General features: G+C 30.3%; 1 protein-coding gene across 1 annotated transcript; it reads right to left on the bottom strand.

Annotated features, from left to right (window-relative positions):
* Positions 1–2,506: 2,506 nt before the first annotated feature.
* Positions 2,507–3,437, bottom strand: LOC126725803 (uncharacterized). The gene has a single exon (XM_050430731.1). The coding sequence runs from the start codon at positions 3,320–3,322 to the stop codon at positions 2,714–2,716; it is 609 nt and encodes a 202-aa protein (XP_050286688.1). The 5' UTR covers positions 3,323–3,437; the 3' UTR covers positions 2,507–2,713.
* Positions 3,438–13,168: the final 9,731 nt, after the last annotated feature.

Here is a 13,168-nt window from a genome sequence, read left to right as displayed (position 1 = left end):
ATAAATGTGAACGGCATTATCAAAAAATATATATATAAATGTGAATGGCTGTTGTTGATGAAAGCAAAAGAGCTAACACGTGGCATTTTCTTATTTGAGGACATAAGATAAAAACAAACGGTTATCTAGAAATTTCAATATTGAGGGGAGCTTGAGAAGAAAGATACACAAAAAGAAAGGAAGTAAGTTAGGGACATAACATTTTCACTAGTGTTAATGACTTGATATGACTTGTTGTAATTTGGCCAAGCATCCCTTTTATTGGGATTTATCATTAACATTATTTTTGTTATATATACCAATTACAATATACTATGTTAGAAATTATGAAAAATATTTTACTTTTATCCCTACACTTATTGAAAGAATTGACATTCAAAGATCAATCGAATTGACATTTCTATTATGTAATAATAGGAGAAGTATTAGTCTCGATTTTAACCTAAAGAGTGATTCAAACACACACACAAAAACCAAAAAAAAAACCCTTACGAGTAATATACCAACTAGTTTGATAAGTAATTAATTCATTACTAAAAATTATATTGCTCGAACTAAGGTTTTCTTCTATTAAGTGTGAATTCCTTTACTTGTCATATTTTACTATTTTATATTTGTAATTTAGAGTCCTTTTGAGTGAGGCAATTTTAATCCACCCAAGCAAAATTCATAAAATTTGGTAAACGGCAACTATATTTTTGTCCAACTTATTCTTTAATCCCAAACCACTGAAATAAGCTATCCCAATCTATGGGCCGATGGGTATGACTATGAACTTGATTTATTCAATGCAAAGTTCTGACAAACACCACCAACTGAATATAGGAAAAATTAAACAATTGTGAAAATGATACATATTATTTCGACTTAATAATCAAAAGGAAATACATGTTATTCTCAAAAAAAATATATATATATATGTTCGTTTATTTTCACACCCGTTAATATAGCTAATTTGTTAGTAATAAATAAAAAAAGTGATGTCAATGATGAGTCTAGATAAAAACCAGTCAAAATTTTCTAATTCAACTATTATAAAAAATTTTGAAATTTTTTTTTGTGTATATAACATTGCTTTTTCTTCACTAGTCTCATGAGCAACTAGCCTACTCACATTTCATGAAGCTACCACTTTCATTTGATTACTTGATTTATTTATTTATTTTTAAGTTTAAACATTTGCTTCTTATTCCCTATGACATTTGGATTTTTTTTTTTTTTTCCATTTCATTTTTATTTGTGATGCGAATTTTGCTTGCATTAGGCTACCTAAGGTGAAGATTTTGACCATACATTTGAGTCACTTGCACGCTTATATTGAAGCAAATATTTCAGACATAACCAAAGTTCAAAAATGAGTAAAGTCATGATTGTCAAAATTTCGACCTAGATCATATTTAATCATAGAATTGCTAAACAATCTCAATCATATAGAGTCCGTAATTAGTAATAATGGAGTAAGACTTAGATCGAAATCGTGGGATAGGTAGAATTGCAATCTTATTTCGGTGATCCCAATTGATCCTAAAATTTGACATATTTACAGCTTAAAAAAAATAAAAAAAGGCTTTTGTAAAATTTTTTATAATAAACCCATCACTTAACTAAAATAATTCCTTAGCTCCAATACCTAATTTTCTGTTCATTCCAATGGTCACATTACTTTGGTTGGGGTGCCTTGTGCTCAAAATATAGCGTGTACTACTATATTTGTGACATGGAAGGGGAGGAAGTGGCTATGTTTTAAATAGTCTCGTCTCCCGTAGAAACTTTACAAACATTTTGGTAGATATATAAAATAACACAAATACTTAACAAATAAATAATAAAATGAATCTAGCACTAGAAACTTTACAAATGTTTTGGTAGATAAACAAAGTAACATAAATACTTACAAATAAATAATAAAACGAATCTATAGACATGTTGCACTAGAAAATGTGTTTGGTGCAATGTGGCACTCTTGGCTCTTGGGTACTATTGTTATTGTTATAATGTCTTGCAATTAAAAACATTGCTTTCTTTTTTGATCCTTTGCAGTTAAAAACTTATTTATATTTTATATCTTTAATATTTATATTTAATTTATAATAAGTTATTGATCTTAATCCCCATGTTAAATATACTTTATCACATATTCACATCATTATTATTGATATAAATTTTCATTCAATTTTTTAATGAAAAAAATAAGATAAAAAAAGATCTATGATTAAAATTGTATATAATCTATTTTTCTTTTCCCCCAGTTTGGCATTTTGTTGTCCATTATTTTGGAGTGGTCAGGTCAAATCATCCAAATTTATCTTCAACACCACCCTCGCAAAATCATAAATCTAGCATTTCGATTCACGACAAATCTCAACAATCACAAATTTAATTCTCCCACAAAATTCCAAACCCATGCACCGAGCCACTCAAAGTTTCAAGTTTTTATCAATTTCCAATATCCAACAATTAAAAAATTAATTAATAATATATAGTAGTAAAAAAAAAAAAAATCTAATAAAACTAAAAATAATAATTCCACTGAGAAAAGAATATTAAAAGAGTATCTCGGTATTTTACAAATTAATCCTGCGCCTTTTCTCAACCAAAAAAAAAAACCCTAATCCTGCAAAAATTTTCATAATATGAACTCTGAACGAGTGAGACTGAGTTAACTCAGCCAGAAAAATCTTCAAAAAAAGTAAAGAATTCTCAGGGAAAGAATTCAAGAATCAAGGTCATTATCTTGGGCTTGGGCTTTGGACATGGCTGAGAGGCGACTGGGCCTGGGCTGAAAAGCTGCACGGCGGCGCTGCTGATGTGAAGAAGGCCTAATGAGAGCCGACAACGCCCGTTTCACTAGATCACCGCCTTCCACCGTTCCAATCCTCACCAACGAGTTCGTCATCGCCGACCTCCTAAAATTCAAACCATACGACGCCGTTCTCCGCCCACTGCCACGTGTACTCGAAGTAGAAGAAGAAGAAGAAGAAGCCTTGTGTAGAGAGCACCGGAACGAGCCAGGGTGCGTCGTAGGAGAACACGAGCACGTCTTCTTTTGAAAATTGGGAACAGCGCGATTATGAGACGATGACGACACCGTATTGTTGATCTTTTTGCTGGTTTCTTGTTTGGTTACGGAGATTGACGAACGGCCTGGAGAGTTGGGCCGTTGGTCGATGGAGAACCGTACGGACGGCGACGGAGAGCAAGAGCGGCGCGTGAAGAACGTGGGTGACTTAGACGCGAAGGCGGAAGCCGAGGAGGAAGCGAATGGTTTGTGGAACGCGTGGAAATCGTGCGCGTGGGATTTGTTTCTTGGAGCCGAAGCCATTACGCCTAAGAGAGAGAGAGAGATTTTATTTTTATTGTTTTGTTTGAGAGAGAGAGAGAGAGAGAGAGAGAGAGTGTACTGTGTTGTGTTTGGGTGTGAAGTTTGGGCAAACCTAGAGAAATTGAATGAGAGTATTTATAAAGGAGAGGAGTGGTCTATTTGTAATTTAGCTGTGGTTTTGAGGGGGGTTTTATATGTAAAGTTTGTAATAAGTGTAGCGGCCCGTTGGTTTAGTGAGAGAAACCAGAGGTGGGAACGTGGGATGGGATGGAGTGGGATAGTTAGTTAGGGTTTCACTTTCGGGGAGGAAAGCTATGGGCCGATGATTAGGAATTTCAACTCTCTCTCTCTCTCTCACTCTGCCTGTGTGTGTCTATATATATATATATATATATATTTATTTATTTATTTATTTTTCTTTAAATTTTGGATTACTTTTTATGCAAGCACCCAAGTCTACCGGCAGGCAGAAAAGTGGTAAATAAATTGTTGTTAGTTCTAACTAATGTGTAACCACGTGCATATTTGCAAATACAATTAAAAATAATTATAATTACACGATTTAAATTATATAGTATTTTTTTAAAAAGATGTTCAAATTATATATGACATTAGCTTACACATTCTTCTATTACCGCATGAGAATGGTTAATTGTGGTGATGTTATTGGTCAATTCTTTTTGTTTTTTTTGTTTTTTTTGTTTTTTTTTTTTTTTTGGGTTTATAACACTGATGATAGAATTAGATAAAACAATGAAAAAAAATATTGCATTTTATTATTTAAGTGATGCTATTGGTTTTTTTTTTCTTTTTCTTTTTCTTTTTTTGGCTTATCATATGAAGAATAGCATTAGATAAAACAATGAATAAAAAAAGAGAATATTGCATTTTATTATTTAAGTGATGCTACAATGAAAAAAAAAAGAAGAGAATAGTGCATTTTATTATTTAAAATATATAAAGGGACATTAATATATTGTGGTTTAAGCATTGCGTTTGAGCAAAGAAGTGCAACATTTGTTTTTTTAAAGTCTGAACTCTAAATACACAAAAAGGCACATCCTTTCGCGCTTTATAGTAAAACTGGTATTGTACACTATTAATGACCTGGAAATTTTAGCAAGGGGGAGATTCTTTCCAAACTTAAAATTTAAAAGTTTGGTGGACTGTAGATATAAAGCTCTAGTATGGATTTAGGAACTAATTTATGTGGGAAAACAAATCATGCCATAGTAACACATATTTATGAATTATTTCAAACAACTTGTGAGAAGCCAATAACAAATACAGAAAAGACTTCTAGTTTGAATTAATTCAAGCTTAGCTTGATTTGCCCCCATCTAAAACAAACTTTCTAACAAAGAATGCCTAAAATCACTCAAATGAGTAGCACCATCGACAACATAGACTATATATTGATTACTATCTTAGGCATTGCAAAGGTAATCAGTGCTTTTATTTCAAAAACTTAGCAGTCTCAATTTTCAAAAGGGGGAAAAAAAACTAATCAATCTAATGCCTCTGATAGGTAATTTGGCTAGTTGTTTATTTTTATCATTTTAAATTATTGTTGCACTAGTTCTTGCTTGAATTAGATTTTTTTTTTTTTTTTTTTTTTTGTAAAGAAAAAAATCTGGCTAAAATATGCAAATTAGAGCCAATTCAAACACAAATACACCAAATGGACAAAGACTAATACAAATTATGAGATAAATAGAAGGGAAATCAAGCTATCCAAACTTATCAGTTTGTTTTAGCAACTCTTCTTGAAGATTAGATCCAGCAATTCAACATTTTTTTTTTTTTTTGGTTGAGAACAATTCAACAAAATTTAGATCCATGGATTACTGTGTAAATCAAAAGACCATACTAAGTAAATAATCCCTTAATATGCAGTAACACAGTGTTTAACAAAATCTTCACTCTAAACTTCAAATTCGGCTATTAAAATCAGTCTGTAATGAAAAAAGCAGGCTAAAACATGCAAATCAGAGCCAATTCAAACACAAATACACTAAATGGACAAAATCTAATACGAAGTATGAGATAAATTGAAGGAAAATTAGATTATCCTAACCTATCAACTTGTTCCAGCAACTCTTCTTGGAGATTACCTAGGTGTTGTAATTGGCAAAGAACTCAACAAATTAGAATTAAGCTTTCAGATTTGACTATTAAAATCAAGGGTGACACTCCCAATGTCATCAAAACAAAAGGCAAAGATGATAAATTAGGTTTACAAATTCGGTATAAAAGATTAAATTATATGAAATAAAATTCTTGGTAAGTAACTAAATAGAATAGACTAAAAATAACATAAGAGAAGGCAGATTTGTTTAATACATTATAGAATTTGTCGTCATTTAAAAAGTAAAGACATTTTGGTTTTGAACTCTAGTAGAATAACCTACTAATAATTTAATGAAATTGATTCTTGGAAAACATTTTGGTTTTGCTACAAAAGAGACCAAAATATTAATTATAAAGCAATAACATTTGATCTATGTTTGCTAAGGTCTTAAAGGATATTAAGTATAAAGCAATAACATTTGATCTATGTTTGCTAAAGTCTTAAAGGTCTTTATAGACACACTATGCCAAAGGAATGAAAGAATTACCTAATGAAAGAATTACCTTCTCTAAAGGGCATTTGAAGCACTCAAAAGATTCATTATCTTGTGAACCATCAAAATATTTTTCAGCAGTAACATCAGCTAAATTAGATCATTTGATGTCAACTACAAAGTCATCAACACTGTTTTCAAAACCTGTATGAAGCACCAAATCAATATTAGCATCCAACTTCTTCTTCTTTTTTTCCTTTTTTTCAAAAGTACTATCAACTCCCAAATTTGAGGCATGAATGTGAATAAATTAATATGAATAAAAGGAAAACATTTGTACATTATAACAATTTCTGTAAATTTACACTAGTCATAGTTTGGAACCTGATTTGGAATATATTAGCAAGAGGATTATAGTGTCTTATGAATAAGGACTATCCTAACCATAAATATACAATCCCATCTGATGGAAGATTTGAAGCATTCTTATGCATTCAGCTGAGATTGGTGAAAGTTTGGTTGCATTTCAATTTTCTTAATATCAATCAATACACGGTGAGATTGGTCAAAGTTTTGCTTGAGGGAACTTGTATTTCAAAATTTGAAAACCAATCCATTTATGAAAGATCTTAAGCATTTGCACAAAATAATAACAATAAAGAAAATCTTTTTTTTTTTTTTTGCTTTAAAAAAAATTACCTAAAGATTTTGTATGATTCTAAAAGAAACAAATTTCTTCAATAATCAATCAATGCTCCATACTTAATAATATGGTAGTACCTGAATTGTAAGGAAGGTCTCAAGACTATCAACATTGCACAGAGGAGGCACGGACCATTTATTTACTTCTGCAAGACCATGCTCTTTATTTTAGTTCCACCTCCATGTATTAAGAATTCTAGAATAAAACAAAAGATCAGTATTTTTTTCAAACAAATTGTGTATAAAAAAAAATTAAATTGTTCTATTAGCAGAATTAGAAAAAAGATGTTAGCAATGAAAAATAAAGTAACTACTTTTTTTTAAGTAAAGACAAAGTAACTAATTTGAAAATTTCAACAGATGGCTATCTCTGACAATAACAATCCTAATTCTTGGAAAGATCCAAAAGAAGCACCCCTCAACCCACCCCCACCCCCACCCCCCCTCCCCCCCCACCCCCCCCCCCCCCCCCCCTCCCCCCCCAAAAAAAAAAACCGTCTAAATTTCAAACATTTCTTCAAAAGTAACCACCACTAATGTAAAAATAGAGAAATGTAAGAAAAAAGAGATGTTACCTGCAAAAGAATAATTCATTACCACAATTGTTGCCAATATTATAATCTTAAACAAACCAAGACAAAAACCTTAAGATTAACAACTTTTGTTCTATTAGGACTCGTAGCAAGCTCGTAGACTACTATAATCAAACACATTGTAGGCAATCTATTAAGTGACTTAACAACATCAAGATGTAATATATACAAATATATACAAATAACAAATAAAATTGAAATTTAGCTCCACAAATTGAACCAAATTTGATTACCAAAGAGAGAAGCAGATGTTCAGGACCAAAGTAATTGCAAAAGTATTTTAAAAACATAGCCAAGTTTGGGACAAAGACTTTGGAATACCTTTGTGTCATTGTCATTGTTGCTGCTATTGATGCTTGGATAGGTTATGGCTACGGCCCACGACCCATTGTAGTATCTAGACTCATATTAATCACAAACACAAACAAAAATACCATTTAAAAATCAAACAGATGAACCACAATACAATAGGAAGTCAATTTCCCAAACTTTGGTGGGTAAATTCAAATCAAATTCTAATGACTATCCAATTTTGTCAATATCCTTATGATTTTACTATTATTTGATGTCAAGCATCTTTATAGATTTTAAATGCACACCAATTTCATGCCAAATATCATTCCAATTATACTTTAATTGTGTATTAATTATATTCACATGTTAGTTCATGTATCTAAGCTCGGAAACTTTTTTTTTTTTTTTAATTCAAATTTATTATGTTTCTATGTAATACAATGAATGTGTAGTCTATTGAGCATTTATTTATTATATAAATTCATGTATCTAAAAATAAATGTAAAAACTAGTCCAATTCAGTTTTTAAAATCTTGAGGTTTGTTTGTTGTTCAAGTGCTAGAGTGGAGTTGAAATCATACCATATGATCATATACTATGCTATATAATAAAAGTTTGGCCTAGAAGTCATGGTTGAACCAAGTGACTACACCAAATTACTATACCAAATTATAGTATTTATTTTAGATAAAAACAATAAATTATTCATTCTTATCAATTCTCTATCACTTTTTTGCAACACTTTTAAGATATAAAAAAAGTTAATAATTAATATCAACTTTTTTTCTCACTTTTTTTTTTTTAATTCTATCTTACGTTCACTTTGCCACCTATACTGCTTTAAAATACTTCAAAAAAATAATATAAAATAAAATAAAAAAAACCTTATTTGTTCTAATCTATTAACTTAATTACTGCTCAAGAACTCTAAATGATCTTATTTTTATAATTGTCTAAATTCTAGATGATGTTATTATTTTTTTATTTTTCTAATAATCTTAATGTTCCAATATAGTGGTTGTTATAGAATGAGGACACTATCACAACTTTTATCCACAAATGAGAGAGATATGCTCAAAAATGGTGATAGTGATCTAATTAATATAGTTCAATAATCTTAATGTTCCAATATAATGGTTGTTATAGAATGAGGACACTATCACAACTTTTATCGACAAATGAGAGAGATACGCTCAAAAATGGTGATAGTGATCTAATTAATATAGTTCAATACCATTACGTACCATTGGTGTGGCGGTCACTCTACAAATATAAGTACTTGTGGAGTGTGAGAGGGGGGGGGGGGGGGGCAAGAGCCAGGGTTCAATAATCTTAATGTTCCAATATAATGGTTGTTATAGAATGAGGACACCATCACAACTTTTATCGACAAATGAGAGAGATACGCTCAAAAATGGTGATAGTGATCTAATTAATATAGTTCAATACCATTACGTACCATTGGTGTGGCGGTCACTCTACAAATATAAGTACTTGTGGAGTGTGAGAGAGGGGGGGGGGCAAGAGCCAGGGTTCAAGTCTCTAGGAGAGAGTTTCACACATATACACTTAGATTAAATTAGAGTAGAAATTCTATCTTGTATCAAAAAAATTAATATAATCCAATAATCATAACCCTACCTCAGTCAAATAAATATCCAATATAGATAATTATAATAATTATTTATTCCTATAAAGATTATTCAAGTTAGCCATATCCCTAATCTAAGAGAACAATTTAATGTCTTCCATAAGATTTTTGAGAAAGTAAAAACTTCTTCTTGAATGAATGGTCATCCATTGTTCCCACCGTAAACCTAAATCATACCACCCACGTTCACCCACGTACATTTTCCTAATATATTTTCTCATATCTTCTTGATTTTCATTTTTGTAAAGACTGAATTTGGATTGGACCCAATATAGTGTTGGGTTTTAGCCTAAAAAGCTCAAAAAATAAATTTGTAGAGCGTGGATGAAAGAACTAGATCTATTCCAGCAGAAAAAAAATACAATTTGCTAATTTAAGGCTATTAAACACAAGTAAAACAAGAAAACTTGTCCTTGGAGTGGCTTGAGGAGCTTATGTTATAATGTCTTCTTTTTTAACAAAGTTACAAGAGTTCGCAGTATTATTACAAAAATTTCTTCATCCTCTTCTTTAGGCCATCTTCTCATGCTATAAACTACAATCTTAGTATCATTCCTACCACACACGTATAGGTTAGATTCTAGGAACTCCTTCTTGTCCCATCCAACACCTCCCAGAACCATCAACTAGTAGCTGTAAGGCTACTTGACCACTGTTTAGGTATCACCTCCACATTAATGCGGTCAGAGAGTTAGTTGGTGGGTATTTAATGTGGAGGTAGCAACTTTTTGAAGATATTTATTGCCCTCCCCTTTTCTTACCCCTTGTCTAACGTCCAACTCTTAGTTGTGATGTAACTTTGAAAAAAGTCTATGATGATATGGCACTCTTACTAACCTCAGACCCTTATTTCCGAGATGGCCTTTGTCCCCGGACATTCATTGGACTTATCTCATACTATCTTTACCTTTCTCTTTATACCGTTTCCCTTATAACCTTATCTGGCCATCTTCAGATTAGCTAATGTCCTCAGATTGGGCCATAGGCCCAATTGGTACAGCCTTAATAGTACCTACTGATTAACTGGCCCCCACAATTTTCTATCACTATTTTCATAATTTCTTGAATTATTTTTTGTGCTTTACAAAGAAAGTTATGCACGAATCAGTGGTTGTTCCAAGATTTTTTTTTTAGAATGGTCATTAAGAAACTTAAATCATACAAAATCTTAAAAAAAAAAAAAAAAAAAAAAAAAAAAAAAGAACTTCATATATTAACAAAAACACACACACGCAAATACATAAGGTCTTACAATTTTTTTTACGAAATTTCTTATTTTAAAATCATTGAATGATAGTCTCATTATCAATGCTGCAAGCTATATCACTTTTAAAATTTTAATTAAATAAAATTATTCTTGGGCTTTTTCTTATGGTTAAATGGACCAAAGTTTAAGGACAAAATTTGACTATAATTTTAGTTGTAACCTAAGGCTTCAACTTTCACAAAAAAAATTAACATTGTGACGCATTTTAAAAATCTAACCGTTGAATTGTATGTTCTTTATGTTCTTAAAACACATATCAAATTTCATGCTTATTGAATATTATTTACTATTCGAACTATAAACTTATATTATATATATAATTTTAGACCGCAAAAACTCAAAATTTAAACATTTGATTGATAACAAAACTATTGATCATTGATCTTCTTGAAATTCTGCAAGTATGGAGGATATGAGAAAAAAAATGTAATTAAGTGGTGGATTTGTCAAAATTCACATCTAATAAAAAAATATTAAGTTAAGTTTTTGTTTTAGTCTACAACTAAGTTTGTTGCCATATTTTGTCCAAAATTTGATTATGTTGGGCCTCAAAAAAATTTAGGGCAGTCACAATTTTTTTTAAGGATAAAAAAAAAAATCATAAAATTTTAAAATTTATATATAATAATTATTTTTTTCCAGGTCATGGTGGTCTTGTACCACCTTGAACTCAATGTAGAGCCGCCCCAGGCATGAATGGACAGAGCTATCTCAAGTCTCAACGCATTTTGGAGCATAAGGGCACAATGAGAAATGAAGAATTAGTAGTTTCTTCCAATATCCTAATAGTGTTGCTTGATAAACACCTTTTTGTAATGACATTAATTTGATATTTGTCTATTTTAAACAACTTTAGTTCAATCAAATTGATATCTTTGTACTAATACCAGGATGATTATTCCAAAATCATTAAATACTAAGCATTTATTGACATGTTAAATGTTTTTCATGCAAAATATGACCACATTACTACTAATACTTTATGGATTTATTATTGATAAGGTTTGTGGATTTAATATTATTTTTGTGCTTAGTGAGTAAGTGGGTTTTTTTTTTTTTTTTTTTTTTTAATAATACTTTTTTTTTTCAAAAATGATTTTGTTAGATTTTAGGCACAACTTAGATACAGTGCATTAGATTTCTCAATTGAATTTATAGACTTGGTTGCATTAATCAATAAAAAAATATAATTTTTTTCTTTTTCAAGAACAATTCAATTCAAGATAATTTAACCGATAGACTCCAAGATGGTTGTTCTTTGTGATAGCATCGCTAATTCCATTTCGAGCATGGTGTGTGTTTTTTTTTTTTTTTTTTTTTAAATAAAATGTGGTACAATTTAAAATTTTTTTAGTATGCATTTGATCTTCTTTTTTGCACATATTTGTTTCAACATAAAATATTTTACGACTGCAAAATATTTTTAATAAAACAACTATTGCTTTCTGGTGTCTAATTAATTGTGTTTCTGAAAATACTCTAAAAAAATTTGCAGACATTTGACTTGTATGGAAAATAAAAATGTTCAAGAACAAAATATTCACCAACCAATAGTATAATCCCACAAAATCTACACAAATTCACAATACCAACAAATCCATAATACCATTTGTAACCTTCTAAGCAGGGTTTACGAGTTGCAACCAATAACATCGAACCAAGGCTACTGCAGTTGTACTTCGTTGATTGCCACTAGTCGAGCTGGGATTTTACTTGAGTGGGGCAAAATTTACATTTGACACAAACATTTATGCATAGCAGACGGACATAGACATAGTATTTGAGACCAATTTTAAAAGAACAGGTTATTTACATGGATGCTAAGCCATATTTGAATGCGAGAAAATCTCTGATAAAAATTTTTATTCATTATATTATGTTTATTTATTAAGATTTCTTCATACATGAATAATCTGTTTTTTTCCAGTTTTATTCATAATTCTACTTACTAATTGAAAGGTTTTTAGTTTTAGATAGACATCATGTACAATTTACTTAAATTTTTGTGATTTTGGTATAGCTATAAGTCTGTTTGTTTTAGCTTACATGCCAACTTATTTTTATCTTTAACAAATTTATAATTTTTTAAAGTCTCACTTTTTTCTAAATTGATTGTACTTTGGTAGAATAAATTTATTTTTAAACAAAATAGCTCAATGGGAATAAACTTGTCCCAAAGCACTCTATAAACATATATGTACCTAATTTTTAGAGCTTAAATTATTTTGGCAAAACCTTTACTTCTTTGCTTTTTATCCTACTATTGTTTCCCTTTTATAGGTATAGAATATTCAAAGACATTGAAAAAAATAAGAATATTTTTTTAATTGTTTTTATTGAAGTTTGACATATAAAAGAGAATAGTTTATTAGTTTTATTATTTATTTATTTATTTATTATTACACTAACACGCCACAACCAAAACTGCAAATTTATTAGTTATATCACTAGGAAATAAATAAAAAATCAAAATAATATTATATTATTATATGAATTTAATATAACAATAGAATTAAATTTTTTGGCCGGGGTGCATGAGCCCCCCCCATCCCTATCTTCGTCCTTAGTTGCAACCCTCTACACCTCAAAGGGTATCTCATAAGACTTTCATCTCTTAGTATGTGAGACTGAATCCGTGTGGGGTACACATATTATGAGAGAGGTTTAATGAAAACATTTTATAAGATACTTTTTCATATATTCTGGTTTAAGCTAATAATATAGTAGCTCATGGTGTATCTCCCTCTTCCCTAGCTCACAAGACTGGTTTTTTTT

Source organism: Quercus robur, chromosome 5, assembly GCF_932294415.1.
Source record: "Quercus robur chromosome 5, dhQueRobu3.1, whole genome shotgun sequence".
In the NCBI taxonomy this organism is placed as follows: domain Eukaryota; kingdom Viridiplantae; phylum Streptophyta; class Magnoliopsida; order Fagales; family Fagaceae; genus Quercus; species Quercus robur.
Note: the sequence above shows the minus strand (reverse complement) of the source record. Positions and strands in the feature narration are given on the sequence as shown.

Coding starts and splice junctions, on each gene's coding strand:
- LOC126725803 (XM_050430731.1), bottom strand. CDS start 3,322: ATGGCTTCGGCTCCAAGAAACAAATCCCACGCGCACGATTTCCACGCG.